This window comes from Rattus norvegicus, chromosome 3 (assembly GCF_021556685.1).
Source record: "Rattus norvegicus strain SHRSP/BbbUtx chromosome 3, alternate assembly SHRSP_T2T, whole genome shotgun sequence".
Lineage (NCBI taxonomy): Eukaryota > Metazoa > Chordata > Mammalia > Rodentia > Muridae > Rattus > Rattus norvegicus.
The window spans coordinates 145,599,292-145,619,337 of record NC_141536.1 but is presented as its reverse complement, the minus strand read 5'-3'; the positions used below and the strand labels follow the sequence as shown (position 1 = coordinate 145,619,337).

At 43.4% G+C, this 20,046-nt stretch overlaps 1 protein-coding gene across 2 annotated transcripts in view; it reads left to right on the top strand.

Moving 5' to 3' along the window:
* Rbl1 (RB transcriptional corepressor like 1) overlaps positions 1-8,332 on the top strand; it is a 66,324-nt gene extending 57,992 nt beyond the window's left edge. Inside the window, exons 20-21 of one of the 2 annotated variants that reach the window (XM_087654385.1) lie at positions 3,282-3,446; positions 6,563-8,332. In XM_087654385.1, coding sequence (XP_087510511.1) covers positions 3,282-3,446; positions 6,563-6,733 — 336 coding nt within the window. In that variant the 3' untranslated portion in view covers positions 6,734-8,332. 2 annotated transcript variants of the gene reach the window in all.
* The last annotated feature ends 11,714 nt before the right edge of the window (positions 8,333-20,046 follow it).

Here is a 20,046-nt window from a genome sequence, read left to right as displayed (position 1 = left end):
CTTTGCACTGGTGTATCGAGGCTTTGCTGTTTCCACAAACTAGTATCCAGAGGCAGCAATGCCTCTTTTTTTAAAGATTTATTTATTTATTCTATATAAGTACATTGTCACTGTCTTCAGACACACCAGAAGAGGACATCAGATCCCATTACAGATGGTTGTGAGCTACCATGTGGTTGCTGGGAATTGAACTCAGGATCTCTGGAAGAACAGTCAGTGCTCTTAACTGATGAGTCATCTCTCCAGCCCCACCTAGGGCTCTTGAACCTGTTGCTTAGTCTTTGAAGTTAAGATCTGAAGGATGGCAGCATCCTACTCTGAGACAGGCTCCTTTCGCCTCCCTCAGCTGGTAGCCAAGGTAGGTAGCCTCTGATATACAAAGTTGGGCTTTCTTAGCCAACATTCTATGGCCCAAGGTCTGTAACTCTTGCAGCTCTCTCTCAGTGGTCCTTTTATAATCTATTTTCCTAACAACTTCTCTGCCAGTGAGAGGCTCAAGAAAGCATCTTTCAGGTCACAGTGCACACCTGTTTCTCTGGAAGGATCCGACTCAGGAGAACCAGAGGTTTCTTCACAGGCAGAAATATATTCCAGAGTAACTGGCAGGGCACCACAATACCTCTGTCTCTAAACTAGGTAATATAGACTGCAACTTCCCTTTGTGTTTCTAGGGTCATTGGATATTGTTTAATCTGGACTGGAGTAGCTGAACTGATTAGTTAAACAATTACAGGAACTTGGTATTGGGCCAGTCTGGGGGATTGATTTCTGCCTATACCATGGGACTCTTTGTTGTCAGTCTGAGATAGTCTAACTATATCTTTTGGTTTGAGGCAGTATTCTTCTGATAGAGGGTAAGACACCACAATTTTGCTGAGTATCTATAAGTCTAACTGCATTTCATCATCTGAGGTGATGGTGGCTTTTAGTTCATGCAAAAGATCTATCTTGTCCTAGTCTGTTTTCTGTTAAACACGTTTTGTCCTACCTCCAACAACTGGGAACTATTTATACCTTCAGATATTGCTAAGTGTTACAACTTTTTTTCTAATATCTAGGCTGAGTGTGTGACAAAGGAAATCTTTTTAGCAAAAATTGTTTAAAATATCCTTGGTCAACATTGAACAGAAGGGGAAATTTTCTTCAGCAACAACTCCCACACCAGTTGTTTTTACACATAAATCACGAAAGAGGAAGGAGTGGAACTTTTTTTTTAAATATTTTTTTATTTTGTATATGAGTACACTGTCACTGTCTTCAGACACACCAGAAGAGGACGTCAGATTCCATTACAGATAGTTGTGAGCCACCATGTGGTTGCTGGGAATTGAATCTCTGGAAGAGCAGTCAGTGCTCTTAACCACTGAGCCATCTCTCCAACCCCTAAGAGGAACTTCTTTTCTCCTTCCCTGAGATTTCTTAGAGCAGGCAGGGGAGCAGAGGGAGTGTATGCTTAAGATGTCAACTCCACTCCCACCCCCATAGGGGCCCAGCCCCTCCCAACCTCCTCCACAGGAACCAACCCTACTCAGACCAGTCAGAAACAAGGGAGTGCTCTGACGTAAGACAGATGAAGGGATTTTTGAGTTTCTTGAGGCAGCCTGGCAAAGCCAAAAGGATTCTGGTCCCCAGTAAGAGGAAGCAGATCTTAAGTCAGGGTCAGGGTGGGAGTTGTTCTTACACCAGAAACAGACACTGCTCAATCCAGGGAAACAGAACTGACAAATACATAGAAAGACACACAGACAGACAGTAAAGACAACCAAGTGTGGCCATGACACATTTATACACCTGAGCAGAGGGGGTCCAGTGAAGTCTGCGTGGGTGGATCCAGACACTGGATCAGCAGTTCTGACCTCTCCTGGTATCCGAACAGAGGCGCCTTAACCAGGCTTAAGTCAGGAAGTGGCAGACCAGGCTACTTTCTAATTTGTCTCCTTTGGGGTGGAAGTGTCAGATTCTTTAGTCAGCAGTGATCAAAGGGAGTCTTGGGGATATGGAAAGTAGGTTGTCCTAGGAGCGCCTTGAACACTGCAAGGACTCTTCCACACTCCAAGGGGCCCTGAGACAGACTGGTCTCTCGGGATCTCAATGGACCCTCCAAAAATGTGGGGTATTCACCAGAGAGAACTGCTTAGACATGAGTTAAAGTCAACAGTCTTTATTAGCCAGACAGCAACTACGCTGGGTGTTTGGGATGCCAGTGTAGGTGACACTGGCCTTTGTCAGGGGAAGCTTGTGAGCATAAAAACCATGTCCTGGGTTGACACACTTTAGTTAACAAGAACAGTTAGCCAAAAGCAGAACTGTAGAAGCCAAAAGACCAGGTGAAGACATTTAGATACTTTCCCAGAACCAGATGAGAACCAGATGGACTTGGGCGGGTTGGGTCTTGTTTTAGTGTTGGCAGGTGGTGCTGTCTCTGCTGGTACGTACAGCCTGAAAGGTGCTTTCACCGTGGAGTCAGTGTGCCACAGTCTGGGACCTGTCACAGCCTTCCTGTGTTTTTGAAAATGGGTTTATACCCTTTCCTTGCATGGCCTCGTTGTTCTCCTCTGTTTTTGAGACCTGAGTCTGCTTTCTACTCACCAGCCTTTCCCGAGTTCTCACACTGGAACTCGGACATTTCCAACTCCGTCTTCATTTCAGGTTGAGCTTTCTTGACTGCTTCTCTTTAGTGAACCCAGTTCACTAAACCCTGGGTCACACCTATCATTCAGCCTGTTTGTGCTTTCTTGGGCATCACTCAGGAGTTTACTTCTGTTCATCTTTATCAACCAGTGAAACTTGGTTGTGGGTGTGTGTTTATGGTGGTACAAGGTCTGGCTTGGCTGTTTTATGATTCTTGAAATTGAGTGAGCCCAGCCTCTGTTCTCACCTTCATTTTATAAACCCAGGATGGCACATGTTCCTGTGATTTGTCCCAGTCAATTTTTTTTTTCTTTTCATTACTTTGGAGAGACAGAGCCCAGGCTAGCCTAGAATGCATAAACTCCTACCTCAGTTTCCAAGTACTGGGATTACAAACATGCCCGTGTGCCCAGCTTGTCCACACTCTTCAGAATTAAGTACAGGGTTTCTCGGGCGATTGCAGAAGATGAGAAGATGAGCTTTACTGTGCTTATCAGGGCTGATGAAAGCAGTGAGCAACTACACGTTTTTGCTTTTTCAGCCATAAGTAAGATCTTAAAATGTAATATCTTCTAACAAAGAATTGCTACAAAGATAACAATATTTTTTTATCCTTTTGTCTTAAAAATATGATTTCTGGGTCACTTTAGATGGATGCTCCACCGCTCTCTCCTTTCCCACATATTAAGCAGCAGCCGGGCTCCCCACGCCGCATTTCTCAGCAGCATTCCATTTATGTCTCTCCGCACAAGAACGCATCAGGCCTCACCCCCAGGAGCGCACTACTCTACAAGTTCAACGGCAGCCCCTCTAAGGTACAGTGCACAGATGCCATACTGCGTCTCTTGTACATGCTTGTTCAGTGCTGGATTTCAGTTTGTCAGCCATCAGTCATTTAAAGTTACCACTAATAAAATAGAAACTACTAACTGCACCATGCTTGTATGCCAGAAACACTGGCTACTGTGCATGCTGGTACATCCCTGTGAGGCCAGCACGCAGCTCTTGACTTACTTGAACGTTCGTCTCAGAAGTGGGGCTGATGGAGGATGCTAAGACCTATTGTTAGAGTAGGAAGGTTCTGAGAAACATGGTTAACAACGTCCTGCCGTGTGCAGGAGCTCTGCAGAGTGTGCATTGGCAGAGACACAACATAGCAGGGTGTGGAAGCTCTGAAACGGAATAAGGCCCATCAGGCAGAAGCAGGGCTTTGTACAGGAATCTAGAGAGCCAGGCTCTCTGCTTTCTGGCAAGGCAGGGAAGTAGGTGGGAAACAGGATGTGTGACCACCACCAACTCTTTGATATATCCTCCAAGCCTGCATACTTATCTCCCAAGTCAAAAAAATCTCAGGTACCTTTAGCTACTTAGCTGGAGACACAGAGAGCACCGTCAGTGTCTTGGGGAAGAGAGAGGAGTCTGCAGAAATTGTGATTTGAACAGCAGTCTGAGCTGCATTCTAACAATGCCAAGGCAGAACCAACCTGGACTATACACACAGTAAGACCCAGCCTCTTAGAAAGAGCAGTGTTTGGTTTGGCAGATGTACCTCACTGGTACAGAGCTTGCGAAGCATAAGCCAGTCCTTGGGTTTGCTCCAAATACCACAGAGAGAAAAAGGAGAAGAGCATCACATTCCATTGAGGTAGCTTAGTCTGTGGCTTCTCATGCGCATTTTGGGGAGTGGTAAGGTGTTGCTTTTTTAGGGTGTTTGTTTAGTATTGTTTTCTAAACAGACTTTCTCTGTGTAGCCCTGGCTGTCCTGGAACTCACTCTGTAGACCAGGCTGGCCTCGAACTCATAAAAGCCTTCCTGCCTCTGCCTCCCCACTGCTGAGATTAATGGCCTGTTGCACCACTGCCTGGCTTTTTTTTTTTTTTTTAATTGAAGGTGTTTTTGTTAATTTTCACCTTATTTTATGTGTTTTGCCTGTATATATGTCTGTGTACCCCGTGTGTGCTTGGTGCTTTTGAAGACTACAAGGTGTCTCAACAGATGTGCGAGCTGTCCGCAGACTTCTAAGGAGTGTAAGCTCCTGCTTATATGGATTTGCTAACTTTAATGAGTGACTGTGAAAGTTAAGTGGTGTGTTAGATGGATTATATCCAGGTTAGTGGGACATTAGAAAGCAGAGACCTACTCTCCTATTTTTATGGAGAGACCAGCTTCATCTTTGCCTAGTACATTGATGGAGGTGTGTCAGAGAGGCTTTTTCAGTATTTCTAAGACTGCACAGCACATCTTAACTTTCTAGAAGCCACAAGTATTATTTGGACAAATTTTGAGTGATAGTACAATAATAGCTCCTTAATGCCTCAGTTTCCTGTTGGTTCCATGTTTACTTACCCAGGAAAGTTGAGTAACATGAGACTTGTCCCAGAAAGGTGTTTAGAAAATGTTAGACCATCTGAGATCCAAGGCAGGGATTCCTGAATCAGAGTTAGAATTCCCCGGGGAGCTTGCTGAACACTAGCCTGTCTTGCAGACCTGTGGCATCACAGAGAGCTAGCAGGAACAGGTGGAAGTCCACTCTAAACAGCTGGGGTGCAGTTTCAGGAACCATCTCTCCTGAGCCTCTAATGTCAGCATTACCTGGGGTGACTCACAGACTTCACACCAGCTAAGGCTGAGTCATTCCCAGGCAATCAGTAAGCACATCAGAGTGTTACTGTGTTAGACCAGGTATAAGAATGTAACAGTCTGAGGCAGATTTCCAATAGTTCAAGGCCAGCCTGGGCGATAAAATGAGGCACTGTTTGGCTCATCAGGTTAATGCCCCTCCCACCAAGCCTGATGATCTTACTTACATCCCTGAGACCTTTGAAATGTCTACATGTGCACTACATATGTACATGTTCTCACAACAGAAACAAACACACAAAGTAAAAAAGAAATATGTATACATATGTGTGTGGACCTACATTCAATTCCCAGCAACCAATCAGTGGCTCATATACATTAAATAAGTAAGTACTAAATGAAGAGATTTAACAAACAAACTTGGGTTGCTGCTGGCAGTGAGTGAAAGCACTTGCTGGTTGTACTGGCTGGTTTTGTGTGTCAACTTGACACAAGCTAGAGTCATCAGAGAGGAAGAAGCCTCGGTGAGGAAATGCCTCCTTGAAAACCAACTGTAAGGCATTTTCCCAATTAGTGATCAGTTGTGGAGAGCCCAGCCCATTGTGGGTGGGTGGTGCCACCATCTCTGGTCTGGTGTAATCCTTTCCTATAAGAGTGAGCAGGCCATTAAGCATCACCAATCTCTGACCTCTGCATTAGCTCCTGCCTCCAGGATCCATCCTGTTTGTGATCCTGTCATGACTTCTTCAGTGGTGTACAATGATCTTACTTTTTGGTCATGGTGTTTTGTTGAGGCAATAGAAACCCTAAGACACTGCACAGTCCTGATGGCCTGAATTCCATCTCAGGAACCCACACTGGAAAGGGAGAAACCAGCTCCCAAAGGTTGTTCCCTGGCCTCTGTACACAGTAATGTACCCTACTCACGAGGCCCTACCACAAAATGTCTGACTCAGAAAGTGGGTGGTAAACCTTGTGAATTTGTGTTTGTAACATCGATGCCTCTGCTACTTCTGGTCTGGAGGCTACATTTTGAGAAGTAGTGTTAAAGGATACACGGTCTTTTAAAACCACTCAAAAAGCCACCACTGTAAGTTGGTTTAGATTCAGAAGATAATCTCTGTACCAGTGCTTAGACAGGAGGGAGAGAAAAGAGTTAGCTTAATTCTTTTTTTTTTTTTTTTTTTTTTTTTTTTGGTTCTTTTTTTTCGGAGCTGGGGACCGAACCCAGGGCCTTGCGCTTCCTAGGCAAGCGCTCTACCACTGAGCTAAATCCCCAACCCCAGCTTAATTCTTTATGAAAACTTTCTCCTCCTTCCTGCCTTTTACACACGCCCTTTTGTTTTTGTAGAGTTTGAAAGACATCAACAACATGATAAGGCAAGGTGAGCAGAAGGCCAAGAAGCGTGTGATCGCCATCAGCAGAGATGCAGAGTCACCTGCCAAACGTCTCTGCCAGGAGAACGACGATGTTTTACTTAAACGACTGCAGGATGTTGTCAGTGAAAGAGCGAATCATTGATGTTGCCCTTTGTCTGGTCAAAGCACTTTTGGGTTGTTCTGGAGAAAGTTGGGGCTTCACCCTTCACATTTTTTTATCACTGGGTTATACAAAACTTGCATCAAAAGTAAGCTCCTTTTTAAAAGCATTTATTCACCCTGTATATCTGACAGACAGACATTTTGAGGTAGATTAGAAAAGAATGTGTTAGGTGCCTTCATAAATAGTAATAAGATTTTTTTTTAGTGTTCGTTCCTAGGTTTGCTTTTTAGGATGAATTAAGGAGAAACTATTTTTTAACTGTCTTTTCAAACGGATCAAATGTCTCCTGTGCGTCTTACTATGTGGTCAGTGAGTCTCTGAGATACTTGTGCTGTCTGCTTGTGTTGAAGGTAGGCTTAACTCCCACGATTTGAGCATTCACTGATGGACCAGCCTGCCTTGGGCCTGCTGGAGCAACTGCACCTCAGGTAGCCCCAGCACGTGGGGCAGTCTGTGCCCTTCTCTTTCCTCTCAGTTAGTACAAGCAGCTTCGCACCTTATAGCTTGACGTTATAGCCCCACAACAGGGATACTCAGTTTAAAACTACGACTTTCATGATATTGCCTTAATTATTATATGTGATTGTATTCAGTCATGTAGTTCTCAAAATAAACTGTTTCTTAACTAGGAGGATAAAATTCAGATAAATGAGAAGTGACATTTCTTTAGTAGAGTAGCATCATGGTAAGATCATTCATTCATCCGTGTTAGGCTCAGTAACTCCAGTGCCTGTAACTCCAGTGCACAGGAGGGCTGCTGGGAATGTCAGGCCAGCGCATCCCTAGCAGGACCCTGACTCAAATCTAAGTTATTCATTCTCATTGTCTATTTAATTTCCTGAAAATATTTGAAGCTTTTACATTAGTCACTTCATGCTTGTAAGTGAAATGTTTCAAGTTTAAGAGCTGCTTTTTCTTTCTATTTTGTGTCACCCTTTGTTCCAGTAATTATGCTTTCTCTGGATTCCCCTGGGGTGTAACTCCTGGATCCCCTTGAAGACCTTTCCACACTGGAGGTTTAGCCTTCTAAAGAATCAGGTCGCTAGTGTTTGCCTTTTCTTCTCTGTGTCTAGCGTTGGAAAGGATGTGAATAAGCCATTTAAATTAATAATTAGATGATGTATCAGTATAAAGGTTTTTAGCTGCAAACCTTATTTTTTAAAATATAAAGTGTTGACTTGGCAGTCTATCTCAGCGTGTCAAACATATCCATCGCTTGCTAATTTGAATTAGTCTAAGATTTGGCTGCCAATTAATGATGGATGGTAACCAAAGGTTTATTTTTAAATTTTAAAAAGAGGTTTGGGTTATGTTTTGCTTTTCTGAAAATTGTGTTCTTGTGTTTTGTGTAGTATCTACACATGTTGTAATAAACCAAATAATAGTCTGTCTTGAGTCCTTGTACATATTTCTGTGTAGCTATAACTACTGTATCACTTTCATTATTAATGTACAAAATATAAATGTAGATTTATTCAATGACTGTTAAAAACTTAAGACATGAATTTACCAATTTTCAGGACTTTGTATTAATGTATATAAAATAGTTAATAAAAATTAGAATTTTAAAAACGTAAACGATTGTACTTTTTACTGTATAACTAGAAGCAGACGTGCAGCTATCTAAGATACATGTCTTGGGTTGGAGAGATGGCTCAGCCTTAGAAACTGGCTGCTCTTGCGAAATACCACACTGAACAGCTTGTAACAGCATAAATACAGTTCCCAGGGATCCAATACCTTCTGCTAGTCTTCGGGGAACCTGTATGCATGTGTGCACATGCACACACATACTCATGGTGATGATTTGAATGAGAATGCCCCCCCCATATGCCTCAGTAGTTGATCTCTAGTTGGTGGGACAGTTTAGGAAGGATTAGACGGTGGGGCTTTGTTGGAGGAGGTATGTCACTGGGGGAGGGCTTTGAGGTTTCAAAAAAATCCATGCTGCCCGAAAGTCCTTCTAAGGTTGAAGTCTGACCTTATGGGAAAGCCCTGAGCTCAGTAAAATACAGCAGACTCCTTTTGTCCTTGAGGCTTCCTCTTCTCAACCTGGGGGAATCCCAGACCCCACACTCAATACCTGCAGAATGTCACATAGCCTAGGTTAGAGTCCAGGTTTAGCTTCCTTTCTCTAGATAAGAACCCATTCAACTAGCACCTGAGATTCCTGAAATGCCTCCCCATGCTAATGAGGTATCTCAGCCTTCAGCCAATGACCACCCTGGATATCTCTATCCCCTCCTCAAAACTATATAGCATTTGATTCACCCTGAATAAAAGTGATCTGTTTTCCTGAAGCTGATCCCAGTATGCCATTATTACCGTTACTATTCATAGGGCCCAGTCTGTTAACTCTGCTCCATTTGCCCTCATGAACCAATGTCTGTTTAGTTCAATTGATAGAGTTCCTGTCTAGCATCCATGAAGCCCAAGGTCTCACAGTTGGCACAACACAAAACTGAGCATGGTAGTACACCTCTGTAATCTCAGCGTTTGGGAAGTGGAGGGAGAAGGATGTTGTTGTCTTAATCTGGGTTTTTATTCCTGCACAAAACATCATGACCAAGAAGCAAGTTGGGGAGGAAAGGGTTTATTCAACTTAGTTTACCACCAAAGGAAGTCAGGATAGGAACTCACACAGGGCAGGAACCTGGAGGTAGGGGCTGATGCAGAGACCATGGAGGGGTGCTGCTTAGTGGATTGCTCAGCCTGCTTTCTTTTTTCTTTTTTCTTTTTTTCGGAGCTGGGGACCGAACCCAGGGCCTTGCGCTCACTAGGCAAGCACTCTACCACTGAGCTAAATCCCCAATCCCTCCACCTAATCTTTTTTTTTTTTTTGGTTCTTTTTTTTTCCGGAGCTGGGGACCGAACCCAGGGCCTTGCGCTTCCTAGGTAAGCGCTCTACCACTGAGCTAAATCCCCAGCTGGGGACCGAACCCAGGGCCTTGCGCTTCCTAGGTAAGCGCTCTACCACTGAGCTAAATCCCCAGCCCCCCCTCCACCTAATCTTAATAAGGCACTCTCTCAATTGAGTTTCCCTCCTCTCAGATGACTTCAGCTTGTATCAAGTTGATATAAAACTATTGAGCAGAGGGTCAGGAAATTCAAGGTCATTTCCATAACAAGTTTAAATTGGAGAGCAGCCTAGGCTATGAGACCTTGTCTCAAAAAAAAAAGAAAAAAAGAAAAAGAAAAAAGGAAAAGAAAAGAGACCAACAGCTTTAGATGTCCATCAATAGATGAATGGATTTTTAAGAATGACATATATACAATGGTATTTTATTTAGACATAAAAAAAAGTCCTCCCCTTCAAAATAAATAAATAAATAAATAAAATAAAAATAGAAATCCAGGAACCTGGGCTGGAGAGATGGCTCAGTGGTTAAGAGCACTGACTGCTCTTCCAGAGGTCCTGAGTTCAATTCCCAGCAACTACATGGTGGCTCACAACCATCTGTAATGGGATCTGATGCTCTCTTCTGGTGTATCTGAAGACAGCTACAGTGTACTTATATAAAATAAATGAATAAATCTTTTTTAAAAAAAAGTCCATGGGGCTGGAGAGATGGCTCAGTGGTTAAGAGCACCGACTGCTCTTCCTGAGGTCCCGAGTTCAAATCCCAGCAACCACATGGTGGCTCACAACCATCTGTAATGAGATCTGATGCCCTCTTCTGGTGTGTCTGAAGGCAGCTACAGTGTACTCATATACATAAAATAAAATCTTTAAAAAAAAAAAAAAAGTCCATGAACCTATTGGTTTTCTTTTTTTTTTTTTTTTTTTTGGTTCTTTTTTTCGGAGCTGGGGACCAAACCCAGGGCCTTGCGCTTCCTAGGCAAGCGCTCTACCACTGAGCTAAATCCCCAACCCCTGGTTTTCTTTTTTTTAAGACTTACTTATTTTTATGTATGTGAGTACACTGTTGCTGACTTCAGACACACCAGAAGAGGGCATTGGACCCCACTACAGATGGTTGTGAGCCAACATGTGGTTGCTGGGAATTGAACTCAGGACCTCTGGAAGAGCAGTTAGTGCTCCTAACCGCTGAGCCATCTCTCCAGCCCATGAACCTACTGTTAAACATTCTATATGGCTGATAGACTGATAGAAAGCAAGCAAGCATCAAACTTCAGGGACTGTGGAGAGTTGATACAGTACAGGTCTACAGTCAAATCATCTTGGGCTATCTAGTCCCCCTGAATAACCATTTATTAGCCCACTCTGTGTTTGTCCTGTATCTTTTTCCCATTAGGCAAATCTTTTGGAAATGTACAACCAGGCCCCTAGCTGCCACCAACTCAAAAGCTAGGAAGGTCATCACATAGCGTCTGAAGCTATTGTATAGATCTATCTCATCTACCTACCTGGTATTTCCAACAGTGCATTTAACTATTTTACTGATAATTTTCTCTGCTCTGTTACTTTAAGAACTTGAACTGTTGCCGTGTTGATTGGCATGTGGTCTTTGGGGCAGTCTGAGTCTGGGTTCCAGACCGTGGACACTCATACTCACATCCAGAATAGAGTATCATTTCTCTCCTTTATGCTGAGAGCTATGTTCTTGCATAGGCAATAAGAAAAAAATTGGGGCTGAGGAGATGGCTCAGGGGTTAGGAGCACTGACTGCTCTTCCAGAGGTCCTGAGTTCAATTCCCAGCAACCACATGGTGGCTCACAACCATCTGTAATGGGATCTGATGCCCTCTTCTCCAGTGTGTCTGAAGACAGCGACAGTGTACTCACATAGATAATAAATTTTTAAAAAATGTGGAGAGCTTTTGGTGATGCTCATAGAAATTTTGGCAAGTTTCTGTCACTGGCCTCAAGGAAGTAGGCTCAGATAAGAATATTCACATTTGAGCTAATGCAAGGATCAAGGTAAACACAGCCAAGGAATGTGTGACTCCCCTTTTGTCTTGATAATCCTGTCAAGCCCCCAGACCCGACTCTGGGGACTTCATTGCTCTATTTGATTGCTGCCTGGTGTGATCTCTTTGATCTTTACCTTGCTTGATCACTCTGTCCTTGATCTAAGAACTAGCCATATTCTTTGAATGTACCTAGATTGATATAAAAGCAGACTGAGAAGAAGTAAAACTGCTTCAGCGTCAGAACTGCCTGAAGTCATGTTAAATGTGGTCTAATTGTCTTTTGTCTTTTCAATCCTCACTCTTGCCCTGGAGAACCTGTTGACTGACTGAGCTGGCTTGGTCAAAAAAAAAAAGAAAAAGAGAGAGAGAGAAAGAGAGAGAGGGAGGGAGGGAGGGAGGGAAAAAGGAAGAAAGGAAGGAAGGAAGGAAGGAAGGAAGGAAGGAAGGAAGGAAGGAAGGAAGGAAGACAGACATTACATCCTATGCAGGAAAACAAGTGGAAGTAGAGATGGCTGTATAAAACTGAACAAGTTGGGGTTGGGGATTTGGCTCAGTGGTAGAGCACTTGCCTAGCAAGCACAAGGCCCTGGGTTCAGTCCACAGCTCCGAAAAAAAACTGAACAAGTTTTGCTGCCTGTTTTCTCTCGTGTAGAATCTAGATGTTTTTGACATATAAATACATAATATGAGTGTAGTATGCACACGCCATAGCTAAGTCTCAAATTATATAACTAAAAGAACTCAGATACCAGGGGTTGGGGATTTAGCTCAGTGGTAGAGTGCTTGCCTAGCAAGCGCAAGGCCCTGGGTTCGGTCCCCAGCTCCGGAAAAAAAAAGAAAAAAAAAAAAAAAAGAAAAGGAAAAAGAAAGAACTCAGATACCAGACGCCATGTTATACATGCACATAACGTTTATATTAATATCTAGAAAAGGCAGGACTCTGGTAACGAAGCAGACCAACAGTTGGCGAGGTATTATGTGACTTCCTCCAGAGGCTCTGCAGATGTTTCAGATTAGCTAATTGTAGTAACAACAAGATTCCTTCCTGATGTTGCCCAGACTACCCAGCAAATCCATGATGGCAAAAGTCAAGCGGATGTGACTGCACTTGCATTGGGACCCATACGGTATTTAAAATGTGACATATAACTAACTCCTCACAAAGGGTTTGTTTTGTTTTGTTTGGCTGTCCTGGAACTTGCTTTTTAGACCAGGCCAGGCCTCGAACTCATGCAGATCCACCTGTCTCTGCCTCCAAGAGTACTAGGACTAAAGATGTGCACCACACACCAGGCTCGCCACAGTCTGGCCACACAATGTCTTAAAAGCAATAGTGTTATTACTTAGCTTAAGTTATAATTTTTTTTACAAAGCTAATTAGGTGCAAGTTTCAGGATACTTGGTTTGTGCATGACCCTGGACCCTGGTGGCGAAAGGACTTACTGGTCCAGGGTCATGCACAAGTCCTTTCGCCACCGAGCTTGACTTCTTCATCTGATACAAGGATATGATAGCATCTGGGATCTTTGTCCAGAATGAGGTCTTTCCCTACTAGAATGAGACCTGGATTTTTGACTAAAGGAGTTAAAGTTAACCTGACTGACTCAGTGGTTTTATAAAGTCTACAGTGTTGAGTCCAAGAATAGAGGTCATCCACCCTGTTGAAGAAGGCATCAGATTCTAGCACAGGGTTGTGAGTCATTATGTGGTTGCTGGGAATTGAACTCAGGACCTCTGGAAGAGCAGTCAGTGTTCTTAGTCACTGAGCCATCTTTCCAGCCCGTTCTGTTCCTTCTTTGACCTCATCTTTCACTGCTTCCTCCTCTGCTTTTTGCTATTTCTCAGCCCCAGACATGCTTCAGGTTAGGGAAACTTGCTTTCTCTTTCTGGAATGCCTTTCTAGACCAGATGGGTAACTCCTTATCTCTGCTCAAATGTCGCCTTTCACAAAGACCTGTCCTGACCGTCCTACCCAACATGGTGACCCTTTCTCTCCTCCTAGTATCTTAGTCCCATTTATAATTTTCTACAGCACCAGCTTCTGAAATTTGCTAATCACATTAATGGTCACTGCTGGCCTTCCCAGTAGAATGTGAATTTCAGGAGGCAGAGATTGTTGTCTCTATGGTTCATTGATGTGTTCTAGCTGTCCAGAGCAGTGCCAGGCAAATTCTAAGTATCCAGTCAACACTCATATTTGATGGATGAATGAAAATGCATTAATAACGACATAAACTTAACCCTAGAACCAGCACCTAAGAAAACTCTTTTTTGAGGATTAAAAATCATAATCACTCAGACAAAAAACGGAACATCTGACTCAGCTGTTATCTGTCTGGCTGTCTGAGTCCATCATGAATGATGGGTAAGTACTCTACCCACTGAGATATACCCCAGCCCTAAGTAAATACTATTTGTGTGTATGTGATATATGTTCATGCTGGTGTTCTGGGCTACACAAAAGGTTCTTTTAGGGCTGGAGAGATGGCTCAGTGGTTAAGAGCACCGACTGCTCCTCCAGAGGTCCTGAGTTCAAATCCCAGCAACCACATGGTGGCTCACAACCATCTGTAATGAGATCTGATGCCTTCTTCTGGTGTGTCTGAAGACAGCTACAGTGTACTCACATACATTAAATAAATAAATTTTTTAAAAAAGTTTCTTTTAGCAGGTCAATTTCCAGATACCCAAACCTCTTACCTGAACTAGGAGTTGTCTGAAAGAACCATTACCTAAGCAATTCTTGGCTATTTGAGATGTCCTGTCACTGTGCCCTCAAGTTAGTTTGGCTAATGGTTTCTCTATCTTGTTGATTTTCTCAAAAAGCCAGCTCCTCGTTTTGTTGATTCTATATATCTATTTCTCTTTGCTTCTACTCAGTTGATTTGAGCCCTGAGTTTATTTCCTGCTGTCTACTCCTCTTGGGAGTGTTTGCTTGTTTTTGTTCTCAAGCTTTCAGGTGTGCTGTCAGGCTGCTAGTGTATGTTCTCTCCGATTTCTTTATGGAGGCACTCAGAGCTGTGAGTTTTCCACTTAGCCCTGCTTTCATTGTGTTCCATAAGTTTGGGTATGTCATGCCTTCATTTTCATTAAATTCTAGAAAATCTTCAATTTCTCTCTTTCTTCCCTGACCAAGTTATTGTTGAGTAAAGAGTTGTTCAGCCTCCACGTCTATGTAGGCTTTCTGTTGTTATTGAAGACCAGCCTTTGTCCGTGGTGGTCCGATAGAGTGCATGGGATTAATTCAATGTTCTTTTTATCTGTTGAGCCTTGTTTTGTGTCTGATCATATGGTTGATTTTAGAGAAGGTACCATGAGGTACTGAGAAGAAGCTATAATCTTTTGTTTGTGGGTGAAAAGTTCTGTAGATATCTGTTAAATCCATTTGGTTCATTACTTCTGTTAGTTTCACTGTGTCTCTGTGTAGTTTCTGTTCCCATGATCTGTCCATTGATGAGAATGGGGTGTCGAAGCCTCCCACTATTATTGTTCGAGGTGCAATGTATGCTTTGAGCTTTAGGAATGTTTCTTTTACAAATGTGGGTGCCCTTGCATTTGGGGCATAGATATTCAGAATTGAGAGTTCATCTTGGTGGATTATGAAAAGATTCCCCCATCTTTTTTGATAACTTTTGGTTGAAAGTCCATTTTATTGGATATTAGAATTGTTACTCCAGCTTGTTTCTTGGGACCATTTGCTTGGAAGAATTTTTTTTCTAGCCTTTTACTTTGAGGTAATGTCTGTCTTTATCACTGAGGTGTGTTTCCTGAATGCAACAAAGCGCTGGCCTCTGATTACATATTGTCTGTTAGTCTATGTCTTTTTATTGGGGAATTGAGTCCATTGATGTTTAGGGATATAAAGGACCAATGATTGTTACTTCCTGTTACTTTCATTGTTAGAGGTGGAATTTTGTTTTGTGGTCCCTCTTCATTTGTATTTGTTGTGAGACGATCAATGTCTTGCTTTTTCTTGGGTATAGTTTCCCTCCTGGTTTACCACCTCCGTCTTGGGACCAAGCTATGTAACATCTCTGTGAATCCTTAGGAAGAACAACTCCATAAATCTCAGCTATCAGTCACTCTTTACAAAAGACTACTTCAAAGCCTAGGTGCCATCGTCACTCCAAAATTCATGCCAGATACAATGGCTTTGCTAAAATTCTGCTATATGTACATTTGTGTGCATGTCCATGTGCATGTCCCTGTGTACTTGGAATGGCCAGAGGATCATATGTAGGGTCCTGTATTATCACTCTTTGCTTTATTCCTTTTTTTTTTTTTTTTTTTTTTTAAGACTAGGTCTTACTATGTAGCTCTGGCTAGCCTGGTACTTGCTAGGTATACTAGGCTGGTCTCAAGCTCACAGAAATGCCCCTGCCTCTGCCTCATGAGTGCACCAGGATAATTAACAAGACAGTCTCCTACTGAACTTGAAGGAGGCAGGCAGTAAGCAAACTCGAATGAGCCCCCCTCTCCCCTGTCTGTCTTTTTCCCTAGTGCTAGAGTTACAGATGTGCTGAGGCCCAAGCAGGTTTTCCTCCCTGCTTAGCAAGCATTCGTACCCACTGAGCTCTGTGCGGTTGCTGTTGAAACAGGGACTCACTAGGCCGATCAGTGTATCCTGAACCCAAGATCCTTCTACCTCTCTCTGCCTTCTTAAGAGCTGGGATTTATTTTTATTTATTTATTTATTTAAAGAGTTTGGGTTTGGCTCTGAAATTTGCATAGATGGAAAAAGCATCTCCAGGAAGCCATGTTTAGTGAAGGACGAAGAGGAAGTCAGGCGATAAACCACGTAGGGTGATGAGGGTTGGCTGTGGAGAAACGGAGAAATCACCAGCCTCCTGCAGCCACGACCAAACTGCACAGTTCTTCTGCTGTGCCAGTCAGAGGTCCTGAACAGATTTCTTGGAATAGGGAGGACATTGGTGAAACGAATCTTAATAATGACCTTGCTACTACTAACCATGGGAAGATTGACTTCAGAAGAGGAAGTGGCTCCTCTTAGGATGGGTAGGGTTCCTTTGTTTTGATAGGTATCGCTTTCCCAGGCTATGGGATGACTAAGTGTAAGCAGGTCACCATGTAAGTAGAGCTGAACCCTTCTGTAGGGTGCTATGCTCCCACAGCAAGTTCCTCTACCCTTTAAGTCATCTTGCTAGGCCAAGTTAAGCACACAAATACAACTGATTCAAGTTCAAAACCTGTTTATATCACTTTTAATTGTCTACTGCTATGGGGAAAGACTTTCCCACAAGTCTTTTAAGCACAAGTCAGACCAGCCGTGGTGGATTTAAAATACACCTCTTTTAGTCTCTTGTTTCGGTTTCATAAGTCTTGACAATTGTACGGTGTTTTCACCAAGTACCCTGTTGTTGACAAGGTGGAATGTGTTTTTCTGGACCTGACTTCCAGTCTAAATGCAGCCCTTCCCTACCTCCCTGTTTGAGTCTGTGGGAACTGTAATTGAAAATGTTGGGTTAACCAAGAGAAAACCCCAATTTAAAAAGAAAAGGGGGGGCTAGAAACATAAATTAGTTGGCAGACTGCCTGCCCTCCTTGCATGAGGCTAAGGTGTAATCTCTGACACCACAGAGATCAGTGCTGGGGGCACACACTGTAACCCCAAACCTCAGAGGGGAAAGTAGAAGCATTACAGGTTCAATGTCATTCTTAGTCAAGCGGTGAATTTGAGACTAGCCTGGAATAGAAGAAACCCTATGCTGGGCTGGAGAGCTGGCTGGGCGGTTAGGAGCACTGACTGCTCTTCCAGAGGTCCTGAGTTCAACTCCCAGCAGCCACATGGTGGCTCACAACCATCTATGATGGGAACCGAGGCCCTCTTCTGGTGTGTCTGAAGACAGCTACAGTGTACTCATGTATATAAAAAATAAAGAAATTCTATGATATGTAAACAACAAAAACTAGTGACAGAACTCATGGTTGAGGAACTAAATCTGATTACTTGGGCACCTTTTGGGCCTTTGAGGTAGGAGAAACCTGACTCCCACAAGTTATCCCCTGACCTCTGTACATATACACCATTGTACACGTACACACACACACACACACACACACACACACACACACACACACACATTTTCATTTAAAAATAAGCAGTGGAGGACTGGAGAGATGGCTCAGCGGTTAAGAGCACCTGACTGTTCTTCCAGAGGTCCTGAGTTCAATTCCCAGCAACTACATGGTGGCTCACAACCATCTGTAAAGAGATCCGATGCCCTCTTCTGGTGTATCTGAAGACAGCGACAGTGTACTTATATATAATAAATGAATAAATCTTAAAAAAAAAAAAAAAAAAGCAGTGGAGCCATCCAGAAGTGTGCCTTTAATCCTAGGCAGAGGCAGACAGATCTCTGAGAGCACTTTGGAGGCCGGTGGAAAGACCTCCTGAACTCAAGGTCTGGAGGCTATACCGTGTGAACCATGAGGTGAGACTGTTGCAGTAGGTAAGTAACAAGGGAGGGTTGGCAAGTGTGATGATCAATCTTGGCTTGACAACTTGACCGCATCTGAAATTTTGTTGATCTTAAATCAGGGCCGGATGTTCTGCTGGCAGCTCAGATTAACAAAACAAAACCAAACCGTGAGAGAAGGCGAGGTTAAGAGCTTTTTCCCTGCTTGCCTTCACTCTCACTGGCATGTTCGTCTGTGCCATTCCTGCCGATTTCCTTTTGCACAAAAGCCAGCTTCTTTGGGATTCTAGTTGTAGACAGAGGACCAGCAGTGATATGTGTATAAAAAGATAAAGAGAGGGGGGATATGTTTGATGGAGGTGTAGACAGGTGTGGGGGAAGGAGGTGCCCTGGCTGGCCCATGTGTGGGGAGAGGAGTCAAGAGGATAGTAGAAGCAGAAAAAGGGAGAGAGAGAGAGAGAGAGAGAGAGAGAGAGAGAGAGAGAGAGAGAGAGAGAGAGAGAACCATGAACACGGAGAGAGGGCAGAGCAGGAACAGGAAGGAAATCGCAAGAGAAGAGCAAGAGAGCAAGAGAGTGAGGAGGGGGCAAGCAGCCCCTTTGCCAGGTAACTGTGGGTGGGGTGGAGCTTAGACAGAATGCTAACAAGCTGCTCTCCAGGAATCCTCCAGGACTCCACTGCCAGAACAGGATTGCTATGACAACCAGACAATGACCACAGTCTTGGCCTTTTCCGGAGTCTATCAGCCATTGTTGGACTACACGAACTAAATCCTGTAAACAAGTCTAATAAACTCTCCTTAAACACTCACATAACTATTTATTCTAACACTTCTGTTCCTTTAGAGAGTACTGACTTATGCCACAAGTGATTTATTAAGATTTATTAAGAGCGTTTAGAAGCAGGTTCAGTCTCTGTCACTTCTTAGCTCTTTCTCCCTCTCTCCCTCCCTCCCACCTTTAATACTTCACTTTTCTACGTCTGAAATTTGTTAAATGAATATTTGTAAAGCCTTTAGAACAGGGCCCTGTTCACAACAGCACTGTTTTGCTAAGAATCCTTTAATTCATCAGATTTCTAGTTTCCTTTTTCTTTTTTTTCTTTTTTTTTTTTTTTTTTTTTTTGTGCTGGGTATTGAACATCCGGCCTCAAGCTTGTTTTTTTTTATACCTGAGCATCACTTACAGCTGTTGGGCTCACCACGAAGCATCTAATTTGTACTGCTTGATGATCTAGATGTGTATGTGTCTTGGTTTCTGAAAAGGTGTAAATTAGTGGTCGGTTTACTAGTATGGATAAGGATTGATGGGGAAGTTTGGGTTCTGTCTCAAAATGGCTTAAAGTCCGAGGGGGGGAAAAAAAAAGCCGGCCACTTTGACACTGGCTAGTAATTAGTAAAAATCCTGTCTATTTGGAAATGAGTTTGGTATCTTAGGGTGGTCCCCTGCCAACTAACTGAATTTGTGAAATGTAAAAGGACAGTCTGACAACCAACCAGGCAATCATTTCAGGGTCTTCCAGATAGGCCAATCGCTTGTCCATTGTTTTCTACTCTAGGATGGGGCTGGCAGCTTCCTTGCCTTTTAGGGTTTTTTCGTTTTGTTTTCTTTTGTTTTGAACAAGTTGACAGCTTGGAGTGTTTGAAACCCGGCAAAACGTTTTTTGTTTCGAGAAAGATAACTGTAGTTCACCAGAAGACCCTTCTAATCTGGAGTGTGGTGGAAGCTTCATTATCCTCACATGTCCTCTTCACCCTGGCCCGGTCCTCACTGAAGTCTCCACCCTTAACCACAGCCCCAAGTTTTGCTTCTCTAATAACTCCGCCCTTTCGGAGAAACATAAGGGCGGAGTTGAGGACGAGCACCTAGTCATTGCGCTTGCGCAATGGACCAGGCCCTAGTGCCCCAGGGAGGCCACGCTCCCCGGCTGATGTCCAGCGCGCCTGCGCAGTAGGCCCAGAGGCTTATAAAACTGAATGGA